Source organism: Halichoerus grypus, chromosome 6 (assembly GCF_964656455.1).
Source record: "Halichoerus grypus chromosome 6, mHalGry1.hap1.1, whole genome shotgun sequence".
NCBI lineage: Eukaryota > Metazoa > Chordata > Mammalia > Carnivora > Phocidae > Halichoerus > Halichoerus grypus.
The window spans coordinates 89462892-89487462 of NC_135717.1; the positions used below are offsets into that span (position 1 = coordinate 89462892).

Genomic DNA, 24571 nt, shown 5'->3' on the forward strand with positions numbered 1-24571 from the left:
GAAGAATTTCCTGACTGTGAATGTCAAGAGCTCGGCTTTATAGGATCAAAGGGAGGCTTCTGGGATGTGCCTATCCTAGGACTATTTTGTAGCCTCAGGCGAGAGGCTGGGTGATTTCCTGCAGCCCCGAGGATGGGCTGGATGGCGTCCCCACAATCCGTCGGTCTCATGGTGCGGAGAGGTGTGGCCTACACACTGCTGCTTTCATACCCTCCTTGCTGGCCGCCGACTCCCAGCTCAGAGGCTGTGGAGTTTTCCCTGCAGAAAGAAACAACTAAGTCTTTCACTCCCTGTTCCTCGCTTGGGCCAGTCCTTAGGTGTAGGCTGTGGTTGTTTTTAGCTCTTCAGCACTTAGGCCCTTGGGAGCCAAGGGCCTCCTGGGAACAATGTAGCATCTGTGTGTTGACAGTAACAGCCTGCAGACCAGAGACTCTCCGCCAAACTCTCCCTCTGCTTCACATAGGCGGCATTGCACACCCCACCTGCAGCAATCCACCCTTAGTCAGTCCCAGCCGGCCCCAGCACCAAGTGGCCCCCTCCCTACCTATTCCCCAACCTTCTACCTAATTCGATTCCTAGCTCTTTCGCCACATTTACACCCATCCTCATGCAGGATGGTCTCTACCCACCTCCCATCCCACCCACAGAGTTAACAATAACACATTAGTGGTTCGTGGCCAGACGCTAAACAGTGGGCACCGAAGGGGGAGGTACCTACTGCTTAACTGGGCAGCTGGGTATTTACAAAAGGATCGGCCTGCAAAGAGATGCCAGTCTTTTCCTATAACGTTATTGCTTTTTATTTACTGTGCGCTTGTTGATTTACATGGGAGTTAGGAACACTAAACCAGCATAGGATTTTTACATGGTTTGTTTCTGCTGAGTTTAGAGACTTGGAAGCATCATTTGATTCTGGCAAAAAGACAATTCCAGAAAGGTGTTTAAGACCTTCCTTTTGTTCCTGGCCCTGAGTTAGAGAGGGACATGTGCTTATAAAGAAAGTAGAGTTTCAACCCCTTGGTAACCATAAAAGAACAGAAACTATGGTGCACGTGTAAGTCCTGTGCCGTGTACAGATTCACTAGAAAATGACAAATCAGAACAACCTCCCTCCAGGAATGTCTCCACTTCCAAGAGATATCACAGGAGTTCTCTTAAAGGTGCCATTCAGTGACATGTGTTGTGGGTGTATGGGACTACACGGTATGAACGTGTAGAAGAAGATTGGATGGGTAGTGAGAGAGTGTAGACAATTTAAAAGAAAGGATAAGGAGAGTAAATGAGATTTCAAGGAACAAAATGGAGAGGTGTGTGTGTGTGTGTGTGTGTGCGTGTGTGTAAGTCCTGGCGATCCTGTTATTTGGTGTCTCTGAGGTTTGAGTTGCCCTTTTTTTATTTCATGTAAATACTTAGTAGTATGCAGAAGTATCAGGGAGAGATCAGAGTTCCACCTTTGGAGTCTTTTCTTCTGATTCATGATTTTCTCTCTGAAAAACATCATGACACTGTTATTTAGATTTGAAGCCCACGCTTGGTTTTGAGCTCTGAGATTAGCGAACTGAACTATTTAATGCCTCCTGGAAGTCCTAAATCCATCCTTAATTTTTATCTCATGAACTCTTATATATAGGAATTTGGGTTTTTTCCCATTAATAATGTCAACAGAACGGTAAAGCCCCAAATTCAGCTCCTTTGAATATGCAAGATGTTTCCAAAGATGCATGTGTAGTTCTATTCTCACGACTCTACCCTAGCAAGCATCCCGATCCTCTCCACCTTTTATCTTCATGTACTTTTGCTCTTAATCAAATCCAGTAGAGCTCAAAGAATTTTTATTCAACAGGAAATAAGAGGACACAGAGAGGAAAACTCAACTTGCTGTACCTGGAATCTCCCACTTACCAGCCGTTTTCCTTTGAGGAATCCGTCACAAAAGTTTTGCACATGCTCCACAGAAACTTCTGCGATGGCCAGTGTATCCCACGCCTCATCTAGAGTCCGGTAAATTGCCAAAGCCGGCAGTTGAGACTCCTTTAGTTTGAAAAATGAGATCACCTTCCCATTGGCCTTCACACCACTGTCCACCAGAATAAAAAGAATCTGCAGTTGGAGAGGTTTGAGAGGGAAAAAAAAAATCTATCTGAAGACCACAGGAGGAAGAGACACCTCATGATTGTTGCAGTTTACACTGATTGAACTTGCGGTCTGTACCCTATAATTTAATGAATTTCTTCTTATTTTTCTTGGCTTTGGTATTTTATCCCTTTGATCAGGTTTATTTAATTTTAAGAACACAGAATTGGAAGCAGCTTTAGTGATTAGCTAAATACTTAAGTGTAGCCTAATGGTTAAAAGCAGATAATACATTTTAAATTTTGTTTCTGGTACTCTCTAGTTGTGTGCCTTTGGCACATTACTTAGCCTCTCTGAGACTCAGTATTCTCACTGGCAAAATAGGCTTTTGTTGGGGGAGATTAAATGAGACGATCCATTTAATATGTCCAGTATGGTTTTTAGCATATGGTAGGTGCTTGATAAATGTCATCTATTTGATATTATTAAATCAAACCTTCTACCCAAAGTAGAAACCTTTAGAATGTTCTTGTTAGAGGATCATTTACATTCAGAAACACTGAAAACTTCCAGTGTTAGGGAAACAGCCACCAGAAAGCCAGCTTATGTTACCACCAGACAGTTGTCAACATTGGAAAGGTATAGTTTAGGGACGCCTGGGTGGCTGGCTCAGTCGGTTAAGCGTCTGCCGTCTGCTCAGGTCATGATCCCAGAGTCCTGGGATCGAGTCCTGCATCGGGCTCCCTGCTCAGTGGGGAGCCTGCTTCTCCCTCTTCCTGTCATTCCCCCTGCTTGTGCTTTGTTCTCTCTCTCTGACAAATAAATAAATAAAATCTTTAAAAAAAAAACGAAAAGAGAAAAGGTCTAGCTTAATGCAGTAGCCTTGAAGTGGTTGAAGATTTATTATTTCAGTGATACCAAACAGAGCTGCACAAGGTAGAGAAGGAACGGAAATATTTATTAGACATCTAGTAGGCACCAGGTACGTGATAGGTGCTTTATATGAGCAATAAGTCCTGAGTCTAAAACTTTAAGAGGTTATGGCAAAGAATAAATACATTGTGACTAATAGGGGAGTTTTACTTTCAGCATCTTTGGGTCTCCATTTTTCTCTCCACTTCTCAATGCAGGAACAAAAAAATAGACTCCCCGCCAAGGGAAAATATGGTTATATAGGTCTTTAACACTATAAAATAGATCTTTAATTTTAAATCAGAGTAATGTGACTCATTATGTCCCAGTTCTCACTTTGTTATCTCTTAACCATACCCACTTTCCTTATTTATCTAATCTCTCTGGACCCATCTCCCCTTTTTTAGTGCCCTCTGTCCTGGTACTGAGTAGTCAGAAGGGTATCTCCCATTACAGACTTACCTTTCCCTGGAAGAGCTTGGCTGCCTTCCGGTATCGGTGCAGGCTTCCTTCATACTCTGGGGAGGCCTTGTTCATCATCAGTAGAAGATGAATCTGGATCACACTATTAAATAGGCCAATCGCTTTCTGGCAAATTGAAGTGTATTATAGCAGAATGAAAGAGACAAGGAGAAAAAAAAAAAAACATTAGTGGCAACCCAGTAAATAAGTAGGCTGAAATATAAATGAGAGCTGTCCATCCATAACACAAATGGTAACTAGTATCCGTAACAACTGGGATATTGCAGAAATGATGGAGCGTGACTTCCAAGCTTAACTCATCTATGACATGGTGGCTTCTACCTTGTTCTCTCTTCTCTCACTCACTCTAGGGAAAGCCAGTCCCAGTGTAGGACATCAAGCAGCCTTACGAAGAGATTTACACAGCACAATGCCGGCATTAACTTACCAGCTATGTGAAGTGGATCCTCTAGCTCCAGTCAAACCTGCAGATGACTGCCTCTCTGACCAAGGATGGCAAGAGCCTCCAGATCAGAAGCCCCTAGCCTAGCCACTCCCAAATTGTTAGCCCACAGAAACTGGCGGAGAGAATCAATTTTTACTGTTCTAAGCTGATACATTTGGGGCAATCTGTTATATACCGATGGACAATGAATACACCATGTAACATATCAGTTACTTTTTTCAGTTCCTCTTCCTGTCCCAAGAGCAGTCAGATACACTTTTGAATGCTTATCATGTACGGGGCACTGTTTCCAGGTCTTTACATATAACTAATTGAAGCCTCAAAGTTTCAGTTTTATCAATGAGGAAATTGAGGCACAAACTCTCCCAAAGTCACGTAAGGGGCAGACTGGGAGTCACACCAGGCAGTCAGGCTCCAGGGTCCAGACTCTCAACCATCACGAGGTACCGCCTGATGCATAGCTCATCGCAAAGCCCCATCTAAACGGACTCTGCCGGAAGCTGTCTACCTCAAACCTCGGCAATAAGATAAGCTCTTCAGGAGACCAGAAGCATGGGCTCTTTATTTGCTGATGAGAGAGGGTGATTTCCCATGAAGTTGTCGGTGGTGGAGGGGAGTGGGACAGCCGTGAGCCAGGGTGAGGAGAGGAGAGAGCGTGAGACTATGGTACTGGTTCAATTCATTTCCTTTTCCTGAAAGAGTGCTCCAAGTGTCTCTGTTTTAAACAAATCCCATTCCTTTTCACTTCTCCCTCCTAAATACAGAAAGCGCTGCTGTAAAACTAGCATGTGTGTAGGAAGAGAAGAGTACAGAGGTTTAATGAACCATCAAGGCAGAGTCCCAGGATGGTGGGAAGGGCAGCAGCTAGGTAGACTTCTGGAAGCTACACACTTCTCTGGAGAGATTCTCCAGCTCTATCGGCCAACACATTGGCAATGAGGGTTCAATGAGTTCTTTCCCAAGACTTTCTCCCTGGAGTTTAAAGCCAGCTCTTGGATTTTAAATTTGGGAGATTGGATGTTCAACAACCATCTCTTGTTTTACTAAATCCTGCTACTTAAATGTAAAGCATGCATCCATCTTCCCATAGCAGAGATGGAGAATGATTTTTGGGAAGTCAAGAAATCAAAGCTAAGGAGTCAAAAGGTACAGCTGTCTTAGCAGAAGGGATTGGACATAGCAGAAGTGATTAATTTAAATAGACACAGCCTGATTTTTCACCTTGAAGCCAAATATTAAGTGTGTGTGTTAAAACTATACAGCCGAGGGGGGGTGGTGCTTGGGTGGTGCAGTCAGTTGAGTTTTTGGCTTTTCATTTTAACTCAGGTCATGATCTCAGGGCTGTGAGATCAAGCCCTGCATCGGGCTCCGTGCTCAGCGCAGAGTCTGCTTAAGACTCTCTCTCCCTCTCTCTTTGCTTCTGCTTCCCTGTAAAGTAAATAAATAAATCTTTAAAAAAATAGTATACAGCTGACCTAATACGTGGTTGTGGGTTTCTGCCTCCTCGTTGTCACTGTGCAAACTTCTGCGTCAACAGCAGGTGAGAAATATCTACAATAGTGGGTGGGGGCCGGTCTCCAAATGCGAAAAATATCACTTTGGGGAAATGAAAAAGGTTGCAATAAAAGTTGGACTTGCTTCTCTAAAGAAATTCTTACCTAATTTCTTCTTGATGTGATTTGCCTTCACTACTAATGTGGAACTTAAAAACAGTGTCAGTATTTTGTAAGAAAAGAGACTAAGAGCTCAGGAAGACCAGTCCTTGCCCCTACCTTCGTTCACCTGCAGAACTCCAGGATCCCGGGGCCATTAACCCAGGGACCCTCAGATCATCGTTTCTGCTCCCACATGCACTCCTGACCTCTACAGACATAATCATGAGAAGGATGACAGTCTAGGAGAAAAAAATGCCTGTTTGAGTATTGTTGCCAACACCCCTGGGGTGCATGTGTTTGGAATCTTAGCAAAAGTTGAAATGGAGTCACCACTCCATGAAGACAAACGCGGCGTGAGAGGTGGACAGGAATTTAGTCAACAGGAAAAGAGGTGTTTCCTATTGAAGGCTGTGTGGGGCTATGGAAAAACCACAGGATTCAGTCAGACAGACAAGTCATAAAAAAAACACAAAAAACAGGGACAAGTGCAAAGGACTGTGCCTGGAGCTCAAATTGCTAGTCCTATGGCCTTGAGGAAGTTAGTCCACTTTTCTGAACTCTCTTTTCTTCTCCTGCAAAATGGAAATACACAATATGAACTAATGTATCAGCAGTTAAACTTCCTGCCTTCCACTATGCCTTTCCTGCTTACTATGGGATCCCGAATAAGTCACTTGGATCTTAAATGTACTCCTCTATAAAATGGGCATGATAATTTTCTCTCTCCTACCTCAAAATATCAACGTGAAGATTAAAAGAGAAAATGGGTGTGAAGTGACTTTGTGAATTCTAAAAATTGAGATGTGCATCTCAAGTCGTATTATTAGAGAATGGTACAGCATTTCTGAACTGAGGAAGTCCCTGGAAATTAATACTCTATCACTTTACGATCTGCATCAGGGAAAATAAAAGACAGGGCATAGAAGGTACTTGTAGAAGCTGTAGAGTGTTAGAAGGACAGAAGATTATCAGAATAGTTGGATCATCACCTTCACCCGAAGACAAACCTAGAAAGAAAGCTGACGACCGTGAGAGTCTAGGGATGAGGAGGGGGTGCCGGACCAGGAATTGTTAGTTACTGGTCCACAAGGAGGTAGGGAGAGGTTTTAAAAGCTTGTATAGAAATTTTACATTGCTGTAACATCCAAATATGTGATCAGTGGGCCTTATTTTTTAATATTCCATTTGTCTATTATTTACTTTCATTGTATTTTGCAAAAGTATTGGTCATGAATGCTTTTGGAAAAAAATGAACCTTCAGCAGAGATTGCGATTTTGTTTGAAAAGTGTGGTCTAGAGGGTTGCTCAGATCAGTTGCCTTTAGTGAACCCTCTCAGGCAGCAAAACTCAGAAGTTTTTGACTCAGTCATCTTGACTTTGCATTCAGGCTCTCTTTCTTACTAGTCGTCTGATGGGTATTTAAGTTTTCTCTTCTTTCTTTCTTTCTTTCTTTCTTTCTTTCTTTCTTTCTTTCTTCTTTCTTTTTCTTTCTTTCTTAAAAAAGATTTATTTATTTATTTGAGAGAGAGAGAAAGCACAAGTGGGAGGGGCAGAGAGAGAGGGAGAGAGAATCCCAAGCAGACTCCATGCTGAGTGCAGAGCTGGATGTGGGGCACAATCCCATAACCCATGAGATCACAACCAAGAGCAGGATACTCAACGGACTGAGCCATCCAGGCGCCCCCTGGTGGGTATTTAAGTTTTATAACTCGGTTTCTTTCTTTGTTGAATAGGGACAAGTCTATCAAATGTAAAGGGTTGTAGTAAGGATAGCAACATAAACAACAATAATGACAGCTACTGTTGTTACTGGTCAAAGGATTAGAACTTCTAGAGGAAGAAATCTCTGCTATGGAGACAAGTACCCTCTCTGACACAGGAACTTAAAAGGGTCTGGAGACAAGGGCTATTATTTACCACAGGGTTGTACTCTGTCACCAAGTAGAGGCTGTTGATCTCAATGAAACGGCTTAATTTGGTCGCATCAATGCTTTCAATGTCTTTGCTCTCTAAATCCAGTTTTTCGTTATCCACCTGGGTAACACAAAAAGGATAGAGTTGTCACTGTTCTGTTTTTATTTATTCATTGGTAAATGTTTCTGGACTATCTACCACATGTCAGGCGCTGACTAAAGCTCAAAAGACATAAAGGTAAATAGGAAATATTCTCTGCTTTCAAAGAACACTGTCCTGTGGGATACAAAAAAGGGAACAGAAATGTCATCACAGGGGAATCGTAGGCCCATATGTCACCTAAAGGAAGAACAGAAATCTTCCAGGAAGAAGCAACACTTAAAAAGTAGCTAAAACTAGGTCCGGTGAATGAGGGTGGGGAGGGAGTTGTAAATTAAAAAACAGTATTTGCAAAAGGCAAAAAGATGTGAGATGCCATGTTCTGGAAGCTGCAGTTAGTTTGCTATGACCGTAACAGTAGAGGTTAAGTGTGAGTAGGAGAGAGACAAGGTTAGTGGCGTAGGCTGGGGCAAACTTCCAAAGGGCCTTGAAGCCGAGGTAAATAGATTAAAGTCTAACCTGAAGGCAAGAGGATCATTTGCATAATCAGATTTATGTATGTATGTACCCTTTTAATGGGAAATAATACGCACATATGGAGAAAAGCACGAAATGGAAAATGTAAAACTCAGTTTTTAAAAATTATTACAGGGCAAACAACCTGGTGGAACCACTGTTTGCGTAAAGACAGAATATTGCCAGAACCCCGGAGGCCCTCTGTCTTCCCTTCTAAGCCATAATCTGTTTTGTTTTTTTTTTTTTCTGGCCAAAGGTGACCATTTCCTGACTTTTATGGTGAACATTTTCAATCCTTCCTTTATAGCTTTGCCACTTACGGATGCATCTTTTGATCCTGTGGTTCAGTTTTCTTTCTTAAAACTTGATATAAGTGGAAACCAACAGTGTATTTTTGGTATGTGTATCTCATTTTGTTTAGGAGTCATCTGTGTTCCTGCATGCCCCTGAGGTTTTTCATCTTCTTTGCTATATAATGTTCCATTGTATAAATATGCAACATGTATTTATTCACTTACTACTGATGGATATTAGGCTGTTTCCAGTTTCTGATTATTAAAATAATACTTCAGTGAACACTCTTGTTCATGGTAACTATCTGTTGACTATATACCTTGGATTGGGATTTTTGATTAGAGAGCATTCGTGTTTTCAACTAACAAAAAATGCCAAGCTATTTTCTAAAGTAGATAATAATTTATGCTTGCACCCATATTGTTTGAAAGCCCCGTTGCTCCACATCCTTGCCAACACTTGCTATTAATCAGCCTTTCTAATTGTATTCATTTTGGTGAATATGGGGTGGTGTCTTACTGTGTGTGTTTTTAAAAGATTTTATTTATTTATTTGAGAGAGAGAGCAAGCGAGCGAGAGAAAGCGTGAGTAGGGGGAAGGGGCAGAGGCAGAGGGAGAAGCAGACTCCTGGCTGAGCAGGCAGCCCAACTCGACGCTCGATCCCAGGACCCTTGAGATCATGACCGGAGCCAAAGTAGACACTTTACTGACTGAGCCACCCAGGCGCCCCTTATTGTGGTTTACATTGCATTTCCCTGAGTAACCACTTGTATGTCCTCTTCATTTGCCTATTTTTCTATTGAGTGTCTATCTTTTTCTTGCTGGTTTGAAGATATTTTTTATATCTTCTATATATGGGTCCTTTGTTGCTTCTATATTGCCTTATCTTCCCTCACTGGGACCTTCCCTTTTATTGGTTATTGCTCATAAACAGAAGGTGATTTCAATGTAGTTGAGGTTATCAATCATTTCCCTTATAGCTGGTGTGTGTTTTTGTTTTGTTTTATTTAAAAATCTTTGACTACCCAAGGTCATGAAGATATTCTCTTATATTATCTTCTAGAAACATTACTATTCTATTTTTCACAATAGATTGGAAATCTACCTGGAACTCATTTTTCTCACTTTAAAATGGATGCTTAGATCTTGATTTTTATCCTTTTCTAAAATATACATTAAGATCTACACATTTCCCCCTTACAGGGCTATAAATGCATCCATAAATTTTATGTGTAGATTTTTTATCATTCAGTCCAAAATGTTTTCCAATTTCTGTTCTTATTTCTTCTCTAACCTATTGGCTATTTAGAAGTGTGTTTCTTAATTTAATCTTGTTATTAATTTCTAGCTTAATTTCTACATTTTATTTATATCACTTGTCAACTTCTAGATATGTTATATGTGTCCTTAAAATTATGTATATTCTGCAGTTTTCAAATACAGTATTCTGTATATACTAACAGCTCACTTGGTTAATTTCATAGTTCGAATTTTCTATATTCTTATTGATTTACTTAACCAGTTTATTCTATCAAGGGAGTAGTACTAAAATCTCCCACCGTGATTGTGAATTTAACCATTTTTTTCTTACAATTCTGTCAGTTTCTGCTTACATGTTCTCAGGCCATTTATTAGATGAATGCAAATTTAGAATTGTTACATCTTCTGGCCAAATTGAAATATGTATCATTATAATCGCTCGGCATCAGGGAAATCCAAATCAAAACCTCAATGAGATACCACCTCACACCAGTCAGAATGGCTAAAATTAACAAGTCAGGAAATGACAGATGTTGGCGGGGATGCGGAGAAAGGGGAACCCTCCTACACTGTTGGTGGGAATGCAAGCTGGTGCAGCCACTCTGGAAAACAGTATGGAGGTTCCTCAAAAAGTTGAAAATAGAGCTACCATATGATCCAGCAATTGCACTCCTGGGTATTTACCCCAAAGATACAAAAATAGGGACCCGAAAGGGTACGTGCACCCCGATGTTTATAGCAGCAATGTCTACAATAGCCAAACTGTGGAAAGAGCCAAGATGTCCATCAACAGATGAATGGATAAAGAAGATGTGGTATATATATACAATGGAATATTATGCAGCCATCAAAAGGAATGAGATCTTGCCATTTGCAACAACGTGGATGGAACTGGAGGGTATTATGCTGAGCGAAATAAGTCAAACAGAGAAAGACATGTATCATATGACCTCACTGATATGAGGAATTCTTAATCTCAGGAAACAAACTGAAGGTTGCTGGAGTGGGGGGTGGGGTGGGAGGGATGGGGTGACTGGGTGATGGACACTGGGGAGGGTATGTGTTCTGGTAAGCACTGTGAATTGTGCAAGACTGTTGAATCTCAGATCTGTACCTCTGAAACAAATAATGCAATATATGTTAAGAAAGAAAAAAAGAAGAAGAAGAATGTAGCAGGAGGGGAAGAATGAAGGGGGGGAAATCGGAGGGGGAGAAGAACCATGAGAGACGATGGACTCTGAAAAACAAACTGAGGGTTCTAGAGGGGAGGGGGGTGGGAGGATGGGTTAGCCTGGTGATGGGTATTGAGGAGGGCACATTCTGCATGGAGCATTGGGTGTTATGCACAAACAATGAATCATGGAACACTATATCTAAAACTAATGATGTAATGTATGGGGATTAACATAACAATAAAAAAATTAAAAAAAAAGAAAAGAAATATGTATCATTATAAAGCATCATTCTTTATCTCTTGTTGCCTAAAAGACTACTTTGTCTGACATCAATATGCTTATATCAGCTTTCTTTTGGAAGTATTTGCATGGTATAGCTCTATCCTTTTATTTCTTTTTCTTTAGGTAGGAATTCCTTTTTTTAAAAAAATTTTATTTAAATTTTAGTTAGTTAATATACAGTGCAATATTGGTTTCAGGAGTAGAATTCAGTGATTCATCAGTTACATACAATATCCGGAGCTCATCACAAGTCCCTCCTTAATACCCATCACCCATTTAGCCCATCTCCCACCTCCCTCCCTCCATCAACCCTCAGTTTGTTCTCTATCATTAAAAGGCTCTTATGGTTTGTTTTCCTCTCTCTCTCTCTTTTTTTTCCCTTCCCCCCTTCCCATATGTTCATCCGTTTTATTTCTTAAATTCCACATGAGTGTAATCATATGGTTTGTCTTTCTCTGACTGACTTAACTTCGCTTAGCATAATACACTCTAGCTCCATCCATGTCATTGCAAATGGCAAGATCTCATTCTTTTTGTTTTAACATTTTACTTATTGATTTGTCAGAGGGAGAGAGAGGGAGAGAGAGAGAGAGAACATACAAGCAGGGGGAGCGGCAGGCAGAGGGAGAAGCAGGCTTCCTGCTGAGCAAGGAGCTCGATTTGGGACTCAATCCCAGGACCCTGGGATCATGGCCTGTGCTGAAGGCAGACGCTTAACCGACTGAACCACCCAGGCATCTTAAGATTTCATTCTTTTTGATAGCTGAATAATATTCCATTGTATATATACACCACTTCTTCTTTATCCAGTCATCAGCCCATGGACATTGGGGCTCTCTCCATAGTTTGGCTATTGTTGACAATGCTGCTATAAACATCAGGGTGCATGTGCCCCTTCAAGTCTGTAGTTTTGCATCTTTTGGGTAAATACCTATTAGCGCAATTGCTGGATCATGGGGTTTATCCCTTTATTTTTAACCTATCTTTATATTTTACATGTGTCCCTGTGTTTTAAAATGATCAGGAAACAAACTGAGGGTTGCTGGAGTGGTGGGGGGTGGGAGGGATGGGATGACTGGGTGATAGACATTGGGGAGGGTATGTGCTATGGTGAGCACTGTGAATTGTGTAAGACTGCTGAATCACAGACCTGTACTCCTGAAACAAATAATACATTATAGTTAAAAAAAAAAAAAGAAGACAGTAGGAAGGGAAAAATGAAGGGGGGGAATCGGAGGGGGAGATGAACCGTGAGAAACTCTGGACTCTGAGAAACAAACTGAGGGTTCTAGAGGGGAGGGGGGTGGAGGGATGGGTTAGCCTGGTGTTGGGTATTAAAGAGGGCACTGGGTGTTATACACAATGAATCATGGAACACTCCCTCAAAAACTAATGATGTAATGTATGGTGATTAACGTAACATAATAAAATAAAATTAAAAAAAATGATATGTCTTTTGTAAAAAGCACAGAGTTGTATTTTTTAATCCAGTCCACTCTCTTTGTCTTTTTTTTTTTTTTGCTCTCTTTGTCTTTTGATTGCATTATTTTATATAATGTAACCACGAATACATTTAATCCCATATGCATTTCCTATTGGTTCTGCCTGTTCCAAATATCCACTTTCTTTCATTTCTGGACTACTTTGAATTGATTGAGCACTTTATATTATTCCTTCTTCCCCTTGATTGGCTTAGAAGTTACATGTGCTATAGTCATTCTCTTGAGGAGTACCAGCATGCATTATACAACATGCATTCTTTAGTCATCCGAATCTAATTTTAACTGTCAATTTTGTCTCTTCTTGGACTATGCAGACATTAGAACATTCTAGTAGTTTTCCTCCTTCCGACTCCATTCCCTTACCCCACAGTGAAGACTTACAAAGGTGATTATTATTGTGTATTTTAATTCTAAATCTCACAAAGTGTTATTATTGTCATATAGTCAATATACATTTACACTTCCGCACATTCTCATATTTTATTTTCTTTTTGTTTCTTCCTGTACTTTTGAGCTTCCATCTGCGATGTTTTGCCTTCTGCCTAGAGAACAACTTTTAGTGTGAGTAAGATCTGTTGGGTGCCATGCTTAAAATATCGTCATTTCTGCTTTATTTTTGAAGGCTATTTTTGTTGGAGGTAGAATTCTAAGTTGACAGTTAATTTTCTTTCAGTTTTTGCAAGATATAATTCTTCATATGTGGTATTCTTTCTACTGAGAAGTCATCTGTGAAACTTAGTATTACCCCTTTGAGATTACTTTGAGGGTAATCTCTTTTCTCTGATTTAAAATTTTCCTCTTTTTCTCTGAGTTTCAGCTATTATAATATGGCATGGCTAAGGGTAGATTATATATATGATACATATATATATAATTATGTATGTGTAGAGGTATATGTGTGTCTGCATATATGCATGGACATTATATATATAATATATAATTTATATATTCATATATGACCATCTTAATCCAGTTTCAGTGATTAAGATGATTTAAATGTGTTGCAGCTTAGGGTACTGCTTTTTAGGGTCCAAAGTGGGGCAAAGGGTGTTTTACTAAATCTACCTCCTACTTCTGTTTCTGGGCCCTGAATTTCAACATTTACTTTTCTGGCTCCTTGAGGGTCTTAAAAAAGCTAGTAAACTTCTTAGCCTCTTGACTCCTTCAAGAACTGGCAGGAAAAGCTTCCCAGACAAAGAACAGTCCCAATGCAGCATTTTCTTTCTGGGTTTTCATCTTTTCTAGATCTTAGTCTAGACATTTCTCCTTCTTCTTCTTGTTCTCCAAAGCCTCCCTGCCCCCTTTTCTGCTTGCCTGGCTTTTAAAATAAGTTGGTTTTGGTGGAAGGGTTATCTAGTTACCTAGTCCATTATACCACATTTGCATTTTAGAACTACCTTTCCACCATACTCAGATATATTAGAGCATAAGACTTCATACTGTCCATCATTGTTCCAGAGTTTTCCATTCCTCTCCCCCAATCTACTCATGCCCATAAAGGCACCAGATCATGCTTCTATCACCCATAGCAACTATGCCTACAGACAAATGTTAGCTCCTGAAGAGTTCTGTTTCCTAAAATAGTTTGAGATCCTTGGGCCACCAACCTGTGGACATCTCAACCTCTTCCCTTATATCTGCTATCTCATATAGGTCCTACCCATTGCGCTGGATCAGAACCATCATTTTGGCCCCAAGATACTTTCTCCCAGTCTACCCAGCAAAGTCAGAGGTAAGTCTCATTTTAGTTTATGCAGGAGGGAATTCAGGCAAAGATAAATTGAAGTCACTAAACTACAGGAATCCGAGATTGTTCGTTATTGTCATTCCCATGATGAGTCCCGTTGCCTATTTTTCTCCTCTTTTGTTCAAGGTGGTCTCCCATCGGGTTAGTTAAAAGCAATATGCACCTTTAAGAAGCCCAATGCACTCGATGGTTAATAATATTAATTCTGGATATACCCAGTCATTCTCTTATAATACCTTTGCGAATGAATTATTTGAGCGCCTGCTGTGTGTTAGGCACTGAGGTACAGCGGGGCTGGACATTCGCTCAGATAGCAAGTCAATCACTTTATGACTGTTCTTCACAACTCAAATTTATAAAACAAATAAATGCTGAGGTGCAAAAAAATGTATTTCAAAATAAGAATTTTGGAAAAAAAATCGTCAAAACCATAGGATATTTTAAAAAATGTGAACTCCCTTCGTATACTTAATTGTTTTAATATTCACAAAGTTCTGAGCAGAAGGCTTGGGGCAGAAATAGCAAAGCAAGAGAAAAAGTCTTCCTAGGGGGGAGTCCTGGCCTGGCCCCTCCTATCCTCCTGCAGGGGTCAGTAAGAGTCCCCAGAGAAAGAGAAGGAGCACACAGTCTCTTTGCGGCTGCTTTGCCAGATGGCATGTCTCCTTCACACTTAAGGCTTTGCGAATTGCAAACATCAAAATCATCATTATTATAATCACAACCGGGGCCCTTTTAATATTTCATGTGTCTAAATACTTCACGATTATTTGGCTAGGAACCGGCAGGCCTGGTGGCGTGCCTCAGCTAACAGAGCTGTGCTGTGGCCAGGAACCCCTCCCTCCCTGCTCTTTTCCAGGCAGTCCCTCACCACTTCCCAGAACAGGGAGAACAGGAAGCGCCCGTTCCTCCAGGTGTTTCTGGACTTCAGGAATGCACTATATTGGAGGCAGAGGATGTTAAGGGGTGATAACATTCTCTAAGTAGCAAAGAGTTTTAATAAAAACCGCTCTCCTGAAGTCTTTCCAGTTTGTAGTGCTGCTTCTTTTTTTTTTTTTTTTTTTTTGGAGAAAATCACTTTATTCTAATTAATTCACAAATGAGAACTTCTTTTAACGCAACATGGCAGATTAGTTCCGCGGGTCTTAAACGAATAAGCTCTGGAACATTCATGTGTTCAAACAACATTTGAATGGGAAATCTCCCTTCTTTCGGGAATTATTTGCATAATGCACTGGACAGAAAATCCGACCCTGAAACCAAGAGTTGGGGAAAAATTGTTTTTATATATTTTCCAGTTTTGGGAAAGAATTTTACTTGAGATATCATATTCTTTTTCTCCCCAAGAAAAGAGGCACCAGAAGGAAAAGAGAAACAGTAAACCAGAAGGGTTGCCACCTTAAAATATAATTTTGAGCCTTCCCAAGGGTATTTGAAGTGGATTTTTTTATGTTTTAGACACTGTGCCATACCAACAGATTAGTTTTTTCCTGTTCATTAGTAATTCAGCAATATTCTTCTGAATTCTTATGTGTTTCTCTAATTAAGAACCAAGTTTTTTATGAAATGTATTAAAGTTGTCCTGGTTTACACCACAGTTATAGTATTAAATGTCTTGAATAGCACTGAGAAATCATCTGTGAAACAAAAACCCTCATGTTCCTGCGTTTGTTTTTATAAACCGCTTAGCTCGCCATATATTTGGTAAATACATACTTTAGAAAAAAATACTTAATAATTGGACAGATCTCACTTGCATTTATTAGCTTATTTTTATGCACTAGTTCCTTTTGATTCTCTTTGTTTGGCAAGGTGCATTTCTTATAATAAGAATCCAGCACATAACTGTCCAAAGAATGAAAGAATGCCTTCACTGTGTTTCCATTACTATCCCGCTGGGTCAAAATTAGGCTAATTATATTTCTTAAAATAGAGGTGATTGAGGAAACCCAAAGCAGGATAAACATTCAAATAATATCTGAAATTCCATTTTAGAACAGTCTCATGGTTTATTCAACCCAGGATTACATCTCCATTAGGGCAACAGCGGGAGTGTTGTCAGAGAGGGTGGAGGGTCTGCCTGCAAGTCACACTCACAAAAGACAAGCTGTCACACACACCAAACAGGTTGTCATACACAACTTATTATTGTTTCACTGACTTAAGTTCTTTCTGATCACATTTATAGAGTTGGCCTGCACTCTTTCTGGAGAGTGCTGTGTTCCATGAATATAGCACTTGCTGGCTTCGTATTGCTCTAACATTTCAAAGCATCTAGTAATGTCAACTCATTACAGTCTTACTGTTTTTCCACTTACCACTATTCCAGCTTGTCTCTAAATATGTTCTTACAATTGAAAATTCTCTATGTCTACATTCTGAGATTTCTTTGCCAAAATATGTAATGCCTAGATTAAATCTTGAGAAGTAATCCTAGGGGTTAAGTAGTTCCAGGGGGATAGAGAAATGATTTAGGAGAAGGTTTAATTTTAAGTGGGCTTGAGGATGAGGAGCCTGATAGAATCTAGGAGTAAAAACAAAGGTTTTCGTCAGGCTTAAGTACTTCAGAAAGTCACTATAGTATCATAGAAATGGCATGTTTTGGAGACAGCAATTCTGGGTATGAATCAGATGTCTGTTTATTCCATAGTTGTGAGACTATATAGAGTAGGGAGCTTTAGTGTCCTTATTGATAATGCAGGGATAATAATAATTATTTCATCAGATTCTCTTGAGAATTAGATGGTAGAACACTGAAAAACACCTAGCGTAACATCTATCATAACACAAAACAAACAGAATGAGCTATACATTTAAGATGAAGGTAGGTACCCAAAATTTCACAACAGGTTCACTTTTCCCAATTTAAAAAAGAATAGTCTTGGTTGATGTTCTTCTAAAAAAAAAAAAAAGAAGTCATCCCAAACTCCTAAATAATAATTCTATTAAAATATGGACTAAACTTTTGAAAGTAGAAACTGAGACAAATATGTTTATCTCAAAGCTGGTGTGGCATAGGTTGAACCTCTCCCAGACCTGCCCATGGAGCAGGGCAGGAACCGGTATGTTTGTTTTTGGTATGGTACATCAATAATCTCATCCGCAAGGTTCCCAGGAGTTCATTTAGAGTAGGTCTTGCCACAGTGGTAAACAAAAAACAGATGCTAAAGAAGCGTGAACAGCCCTGGCAAGTCATCAACAGGGCTTTATAAAGAATACACTGTAAGCCAGGCTAATGCACCCATTAGAGGTCAGAAAGCCTGTAGACACATTGGAAGGAACAGCTCTAGTTTTTCTTCCCCACATGTGTATCTTGGTAGACTTATTTATTTGTTTGTTTGTTTATTTAATTTATAAAATTTTTTTAGTACTAAGACTTTTAAATCAGGCCTTTGTGAGATTTATAAACACCGAACTGGGAAAAGAAGGACTTGTGGACGTGTAGCTGATTAGCATTTTTTCTATGGAAGGGTTACTCCCAGTGGTTCAGCAGTCACATGAAAGGCATTAGAATAACCTTCCATACCTGTCTTACCAAAGCTTTTCACAGAAGAGCTCGGTTTAATCCTATTTCACGATGGTGACAATAACAACCTGCAGCTGCTGTCCAGGTGGGCAAAGGATTAGGGACTCAGATGTACTCTGGGACGTGAGTCAATTTCTCAAGCACTTCTGAGTGTCTTAGTGACCAGAGGCATATTGTGGAGCTTTGGAATACAAACGTGCATAAGTCGTGGTTCCTGCCCTTGAATAGCTCATGGTCTAATGTCATATTAGGTGAGACAGACACAGAGATATATGACACGCACTATAAAGTGGTAAATGTAAATAGAGATATGGAAGTACAGAGGCATAGGTAGGCCAGTTTGAAGATTCCATGGAGGCTTTGTGAAGGATACAGTGCCTCAACTGACTCACTGGGATAGGAGGAGGTCACTGGGTGAGGCTAAGTGACAGGGGCCATTGAAGGTGGTGGCATTCTAGGCAGGGGCCTGTGTGAAGTCATGGAATTGTATTATCACACTGTGTAGCAAGAGAGTAAAGCCTACCGTGGGAATGTGCTAGAAAAGGGACTAGAGAAGCAGGTAGTGGCCAGGCCATAAAAGACTATATGTACCATTAAATACCTTGGTTTTTATCTTGTAAGAAAAGGAGAATATTGAGGTGTTTTTAAGAAGGGAACATCATGGTCAACTTTCCATTTTAAATACATCATTGTGATAACAATCTAGAATTTGGATATGAAGTAGCAAAGGGAGACTAATTAAGAAGCTATTGAAATGGTTTATGCCAAAGATGCTAAGGGCCTAAATGAGGAATGAAGTCGAAAGAGTGAAGGGGAATATAGATTCAATCAGATTTGAGGTACAATTGGCAAAAATTAGACTAAATGAACAGAGCCATTCAATAAAAGTGTTTTAGAGGAAAGAGTATAATTTAGCAGGTGCAGATGATAAATTCAGCTTTGAACATGTGAGGACTGTAACGCTTAATGAAACTATCCCAAATAATTATATACAGCAAGCATTTGAATCATGAGAGAGGTCCAGGCTAGAGATAAAACATTTCAGATCCTCAGTGGACACATAATAGTCAAACAAAAAGAATTGTATTACCTAAGGAAAACACATTCATTCATTCATTGATTCACTCAACAAACACTTAATGACACTTTTTTAGGCTCTGTAATTGAAGGAGTGAACAAATAGTCTCTGCTTCTATGGAACGCAAATTCTATAACCCAGATTGGGAAGAGCATTGGGGTCAGGAAACAGTGTACATGGAGGCAGAAAACATCTCAAGGAGACTAAGAAAAGAAGAAGACCAGAAGTAGGCTCTTAGGAGTTAAGGAAAGAAAGAATCCTAAAGAGACCGTCAACAAAGTCAAATATGGCAGACATGTTCACTTAAATAAGACCTAAAGTGTGTTCCCTGGGTTTGGAAATGTGGAAGCCAGGCTGACCTGCAGGAAAGCAGTTTTAATGGAGTGTGGGGCATAGATTAGATAACAGGGTATTTAAGAGCTTGAAGAAAATTGGAGGCACTGAATATAAAATACATTTAAAAGAGATTTGGGTGAGAAGTGAAATATATAGGATGGAGGCTAGAGGGGGAAGGACATTTAGTGCAGAAATCTTGAAAACTTATCTTTTGTCCCGATTTTGCATTTCCAATAGATTCTATAACATCTTTATCTTGATATTCCACAAATAATACAAACTTAACAACTAACTAAAGCATCAGAAATCCCTATTTTTGTATATGCCCTCACTATTCGTTCATACCCTGGCTTTAAACTTTGCCTACTTTCCAGAAATTTTATGTTTAATCATTAGCAGGACCTGCCTTTTCTTCACTTTCTTTCTTTTTTTATAATTTTTTTAAAAAAAGATTTTATTTATTTATTTGAAAGAGAAAGAGTGTGTGCATGAGTGGGGGAAGGTGGGAGGAGGAGGGAGAGGAAGAGAAGGGTGGAAGAGGGAGGAGGAGGGGGAAGAGAAGGAGGGAGGAGGAGGGAGGGACAGAGGGAGAGGGAGATGCTGACTTCCCACTGAGCAGGGAGCCTGATGCAGGACGTGATCCCAGGACCCCGAGATCATGACCTGAGCCTAAGGCAGGCGTTTAACCGACTGAGCCACCCAGGCGCCCCTTTTCTTCACTTTCTTTTATCCCCTCTCTATTGCAGACCCCTCTCTGCTACAGACCCTTAGTACATGGTTGATTTTGTCAGCCTAACAAAAGTGCTCTCTACTCTTGTGCTTTTGCTTAACAATCCACCCTAGTCATCACTGCCAAAATCATCTTGCTAAAACACATTCCTGTTCATGTTACTCCCGGATCTAAAGGCTTTAAGGGCTTTGCAGTGCCAACCAAGTTAAATGCAAACCCACTAACCTGGTATTCAAATTTCTCCATAATGTGGTTTTAATCAAACTTCTCTTATAGTTATTTTCTCTAAACATGTACCCTGAGATCCAGTCAAATTGGCTTGATCACTGTTTCCTAAGTTTGATATTATTCCCATCTTGGACATGAATTGTCCTCTACTTTGTCCAAATTTTATCTCTCCTTTAAATCCCAGTTCAGTTGTCTCCTTCATCATTTTTTTTTTTTGCCAGAATCCCTACATTGCATTTATCCTTTTAATGACTATCATACTTTATCCATAGTGACGCTCTTTGCATTGTAGATACTTATAAACTGTGTTTACATCCTTGACTATATTTTAAGACCTATGAGAGCAGAGAACATATTTAACATGTTTTTATTATCAGTATCTTGCAGAGGGCACAGTGGTTGTTTAATACATGTTTGGTAAATGTAAGTGAACTCCCAAGGATATAAAAATATAAAATTTTGGAGCTCAAAATGACCTTAGCGATGATATGGTCAAATTCTTTTATTTTACAGATGAAGGAATTGAAGCTAAAAAATGTCCAGGGACTTGCACAACTCACGTGGCTGGTCAGTGACAAAGCTGTGCTGCAATCCTACCTCTTGATGCTCAGTCCAATTCTCTCTCCATCTCATGACAGCACCTGTTTGGGAAGCTTGAGTGGAGCCACCATCTTTGTCATCATTGTCCCTGACTCCTCTGTCCCTGGCACCATCATTAGTGTTAAAGGCATAGAGCCCTTTCCAGGCTCACAAGTTCATGAATCTATAACCTAAGGAAAAACTGGAAGAAGGCTCGAGAAGCCCACCCAACTTACCAGGCGAAAGAGGGAAATGGTATTCCCAGTGATATTGTAGTGCGCCAGAACCTCAGAATCAGTGCTGATTCCAAATGACACATCTTGGAATTTTTGCACCATACTATGGAATAGGGACACTGCTGGTATTTCTAAATCCTGAAAACAAGAGGAAAAAAAAAATCCACAGGGATTATGTTAGAGAGGAGAAACATAGACAGAGAATAGGGAATAGAAATGTGCTCACTCATATAAAAAAAATCATAGACTTGATTTATTGTCAGGTGAAACAACATTTACCTCTAAGAATGCAGGCTAAATTTGCAGTGGGATTGTTGAATTTTCCAGGCGGGGTGGGCTAATAGGTAACTACAGAATTGTAGCTCAGCCTGAAACTCCTGTCTGGCCTTATCATAAAGCTTGTAGTTTATTAGCAGAGAGGGGCCTCCAAATCAGAGAGCCCCTGCAGAGTTGGGCTGCACTGTCACCGATCCACCCGAAGAGGCAAATGTTTTGGGAACAATTTGTGGAGGAAAGAAGAAATGCAAAAATAAGAAATAGGTGCTGTCCAAGAGCCAAAAAGGAAAAAAAAAAAAATAAGAATAAAGGAAATTAAAATGGAAGCTTAGAAGTTTTATGAGCAAAGGTTTGTGCAGGATGTGGAAGAACGGTCTTCTTTTCCTGCATTAAACCTGAGGTATTGCCCGTGAAGATACTGTTCCTGTGTTGTTCCAACTCTAGAACCCAGGCCTGCAGGAGGGGGCAGGGAAGCCACGTCTAAATTAAGATTCCAGTTCTTCCATAAAAAGCTGCCATCATTTTCCCTGCTGTCACAGGACCTTTGCCCAGAGCAGCTCCAGGCAATAAACAGGAGGGAGCATGGCCTTTTCTGACATCTTTCTGGGCCGGAGGGGGAGAAGTGCAAAAAGAAAAGAAACTGACTAGCCTTGCCTCTGGGGTCAAGCAGAGGGAGTGGGTATCTTGCTCCTTGGAAAGGGTGTGTGGAGTTCATTCGGGGCTAAGAACAATTGCTAATCTAGGCTTCCCCCTTTTTGATTCTCCTTAGCGTGGAATTACTCATGGATCAAATGATGGACGGCATCTGGTGGCTGCTTGAGTTATTGCAAATGCCTCCATTCCCACTTTCATTGCCTTCCTGAGGGTGGCTGTTGCGGTCTCCAGCTCAGATTTCTCATCACGGAGAAATGGGCTCCCCTGTCTTCCTTCCCCACTTGCATCTCATTGCAGCCATTTCCAGCTGTGTACACAGAATCGCCAGGGTGGTGGCGAGTAGTAACTAATTAATGGAAATGGATAAGAAGGTCTGCAATAAGAGCAGGGGCTTGATCTGTGAGAATAATCAGATGTTACCTTCAAAGAAAGAAAAAATGCTGGAGTGGTGCCCTTTCATGTATGATTGCTTTCATTAGCCAGGCAGCCAATCTGGAAGATGGCAGCTAACACCTTCAATGTTCAAAAGGTCATCCTTTTTCAACATTTCAGAACAAACGAAGAGCTAGAAGGATGAGGGACTACCTATTTGGTAAGGCTTTAGACCGAGATTAGCCATTGGCTACTGTGTTTCCTGGATGATAGAAGTTGAGTTTATTCTGGCCCCTGCCTCCGCAGTCCCGATATGGACTTAAGATTCAAAGCACTCCTAGATGAGGAGCCTCAGAACTCTTGAAGCAAGTGTGAGAAAGATATAATTCAGAGACTGGGAATGTCTTGAAATTGAGAGGTCTCGACTGAGAAGCTGAAAGCAGACTCTGTGCCCTTTGACTTCTAGTGCAGTATCATCTGGCCAGCAGGTGACTGTCATGGCTGCTCTGAGCTAAGATGTTCCTGGTTCTTTGGGGGAACAGAAACGGGGTACCTGGACAAACCTGGAAGAAACCTATGACAGCCACCTCAGCAGCAGCAATGAATTCCACGGTCGCTGGGACATCTGTGAGTGACACAGTTTTCTGGGAAGCAGCAGAACCATCTAGAGAGTGAGAGAGAGAGAAAGAAGGAGAAAATGTTGGGGTATCAAGTGGAGGGGAGGAATTCTAAATGCTGAGGGCCTCTCTACTTTTTCTCTATATACTATGGCCAAAGAGATCACGGTCTCTAGGGGCACTGTCATCATCCCAAGGCCTTATTATTTTACTAACATATGGAGGGTGACTCCACCTTATGGTTTCACTCTGAAGGACGACGCTAGACTTCTCTTTTCTCCACTGGGCAACTCAGGTCTTTATCCATTTTCCATTTCCTGAAAATGTTCTCTCTTTGGAGGAAAAGTACTTAGAGCATTCCCATGTTCCCTTCCCTTCCCCTAACAACAATGGTCACCCAAGTGCTTTTTTCTTTTACCTGATGATTCCTGAACTTCTGCAGCAACTTCTGGGGACAGTCGCCATGTGAAAAGAAATAATAGAAACAGGAGTCTGGATTGGTCAGCTTCCATTGTTCTTTTCCTGCTCCTTCTCCAAGCCCTGGACTTTGTGTTTTGGGAGACCGAGTCAGGGCAGCCCGCTCCTGGTAAATGGCTGTGGTGTTGTTAGTGTTCTGGGAACTGGGCAGCTGGCTCTATGGGAACCTTCAACTTCTGAGATAAGAGACCACATTCCATGACAGGATCTCAGAACATAACCAACCAGAAGAAAGTGGAGGCTGTTCATTTGGATTAAAAAAAAAAAAAAAAAAGGAAATATTCTTTGCAGGTATTGATCTAAGCACTAGGGATGCAAAAGGTAAGTATGATCTGATCCAGCCTTCCCCAGCTTGGATTGTTAGTGTGAGATGGACAAATAGGTCATTTAAATATAAAACGGGACGTGATAAAAAATTGAGACACTCATAGGGTACTATGAGAATACAGACTTAAGGACATTTAGGACAGTGGTAGGGTTCAGTGAAGGTTTTCTTCCTGCAGCAGATGCCTAAGCAGAATCCTCTGTAAATAGGATGTCATCAGGTAACAAAGGTGGAAAGGGAGTTTCATACAAAGAGCAAAACACGGAGATGCAAATGTAATGTGTGAGAGAATTATTAGTAATTGAAATTAGGCCAGATTGTAAGGGGCATTATACAATAAGTGTAGGATCTTATTCTCTAGGTGATGGGATTACATTGAAAAATCATAAGCACGTAAGAGGCAGTGTCTGATTTGGCCCACAGGTGCCCTCAGAAATCCAAGACGGGGGGCGCCTGGGTGGCTCAGTCGTTAAGCGTCTGCCTTCGGCTCAGGTCAGGGTCTCAGGGTCCTGGGATCGAGCCCCGCATCGGGCTCCCTGCTCTGCGGAAAGCCTGCTTCTCCCTCTCCCACTCCCCCTGCTTGTGTTCCCTCTCTCGCTGTGTCTCTCTCTGTCAAATAAATAAATAAAATCTTTAAAAAAAAAAAAAAAAAAGAAATCCAAGACGGGATTCCCATAGGCAGTGAAATATAGAGGTCTCCAGCTCAGGAGAAAATTCCATGTGGTACTACTATAAAGTAAAATAACTCAAGATTTCTAATACTCATATTCTGAATATCCGTTG

The 24571-nt window shown here is 40.7% G+C and overlaps 1 protein-coding gene across 1 annotated transcript; it reads right to left on the minus strand.

The window, feature by feature from the left end:
• Positions 1-776: 776 nt before the first annotated feature.
• ERP27 (endoplasmic reticulum protein 27) lies at positions 777-24388 on the minus strand. Its single transcript, XM_036094686.2, has 7 exons — positions 23405-24388; positions 22933-23033; positions 21068-21205; positions 7486-7602; positions 3448-3573; positions 1903-2100; positions 777-1487 (listed from the first exon to the last, which is right to left on the minus strand). Exons 1-7 carry the CDS (start codon positions 23496-23498, stop codon positions 1440-1442), a joined length of 822 nt encoding a protein of 273 aa, XP_035950579.2. The 5' UTR covers positions 23499-24388; the 3' UTR covers positions 777-1439.
• Positions 24389-24571: the final 183 nt, after the last annotated feature.

Coding starts and splice junctions, on each gene's coding strand:
- ERP27 (XM_036094686.2), bottom strand. CDS start 23,498: ATGGAAGCTGACCAATCCAGACTCCTGTTTCTATTATTTCTTTTCACA. Junction 23,034..23,404: donor AGAAGTTCAGGAATCATCAG/GTAAAAGAAAAA, acceptor CTCACTCTCTAG/ATGGTTCTGCTGCTTCCCAG. Junction 1,488..1,902: donor TCCTCAAAGGAAAACGGCTG/GTAAGTGGGAGA, acceptor GATGTTTTTCAG/AGAGAAAATCATGAATCAGA.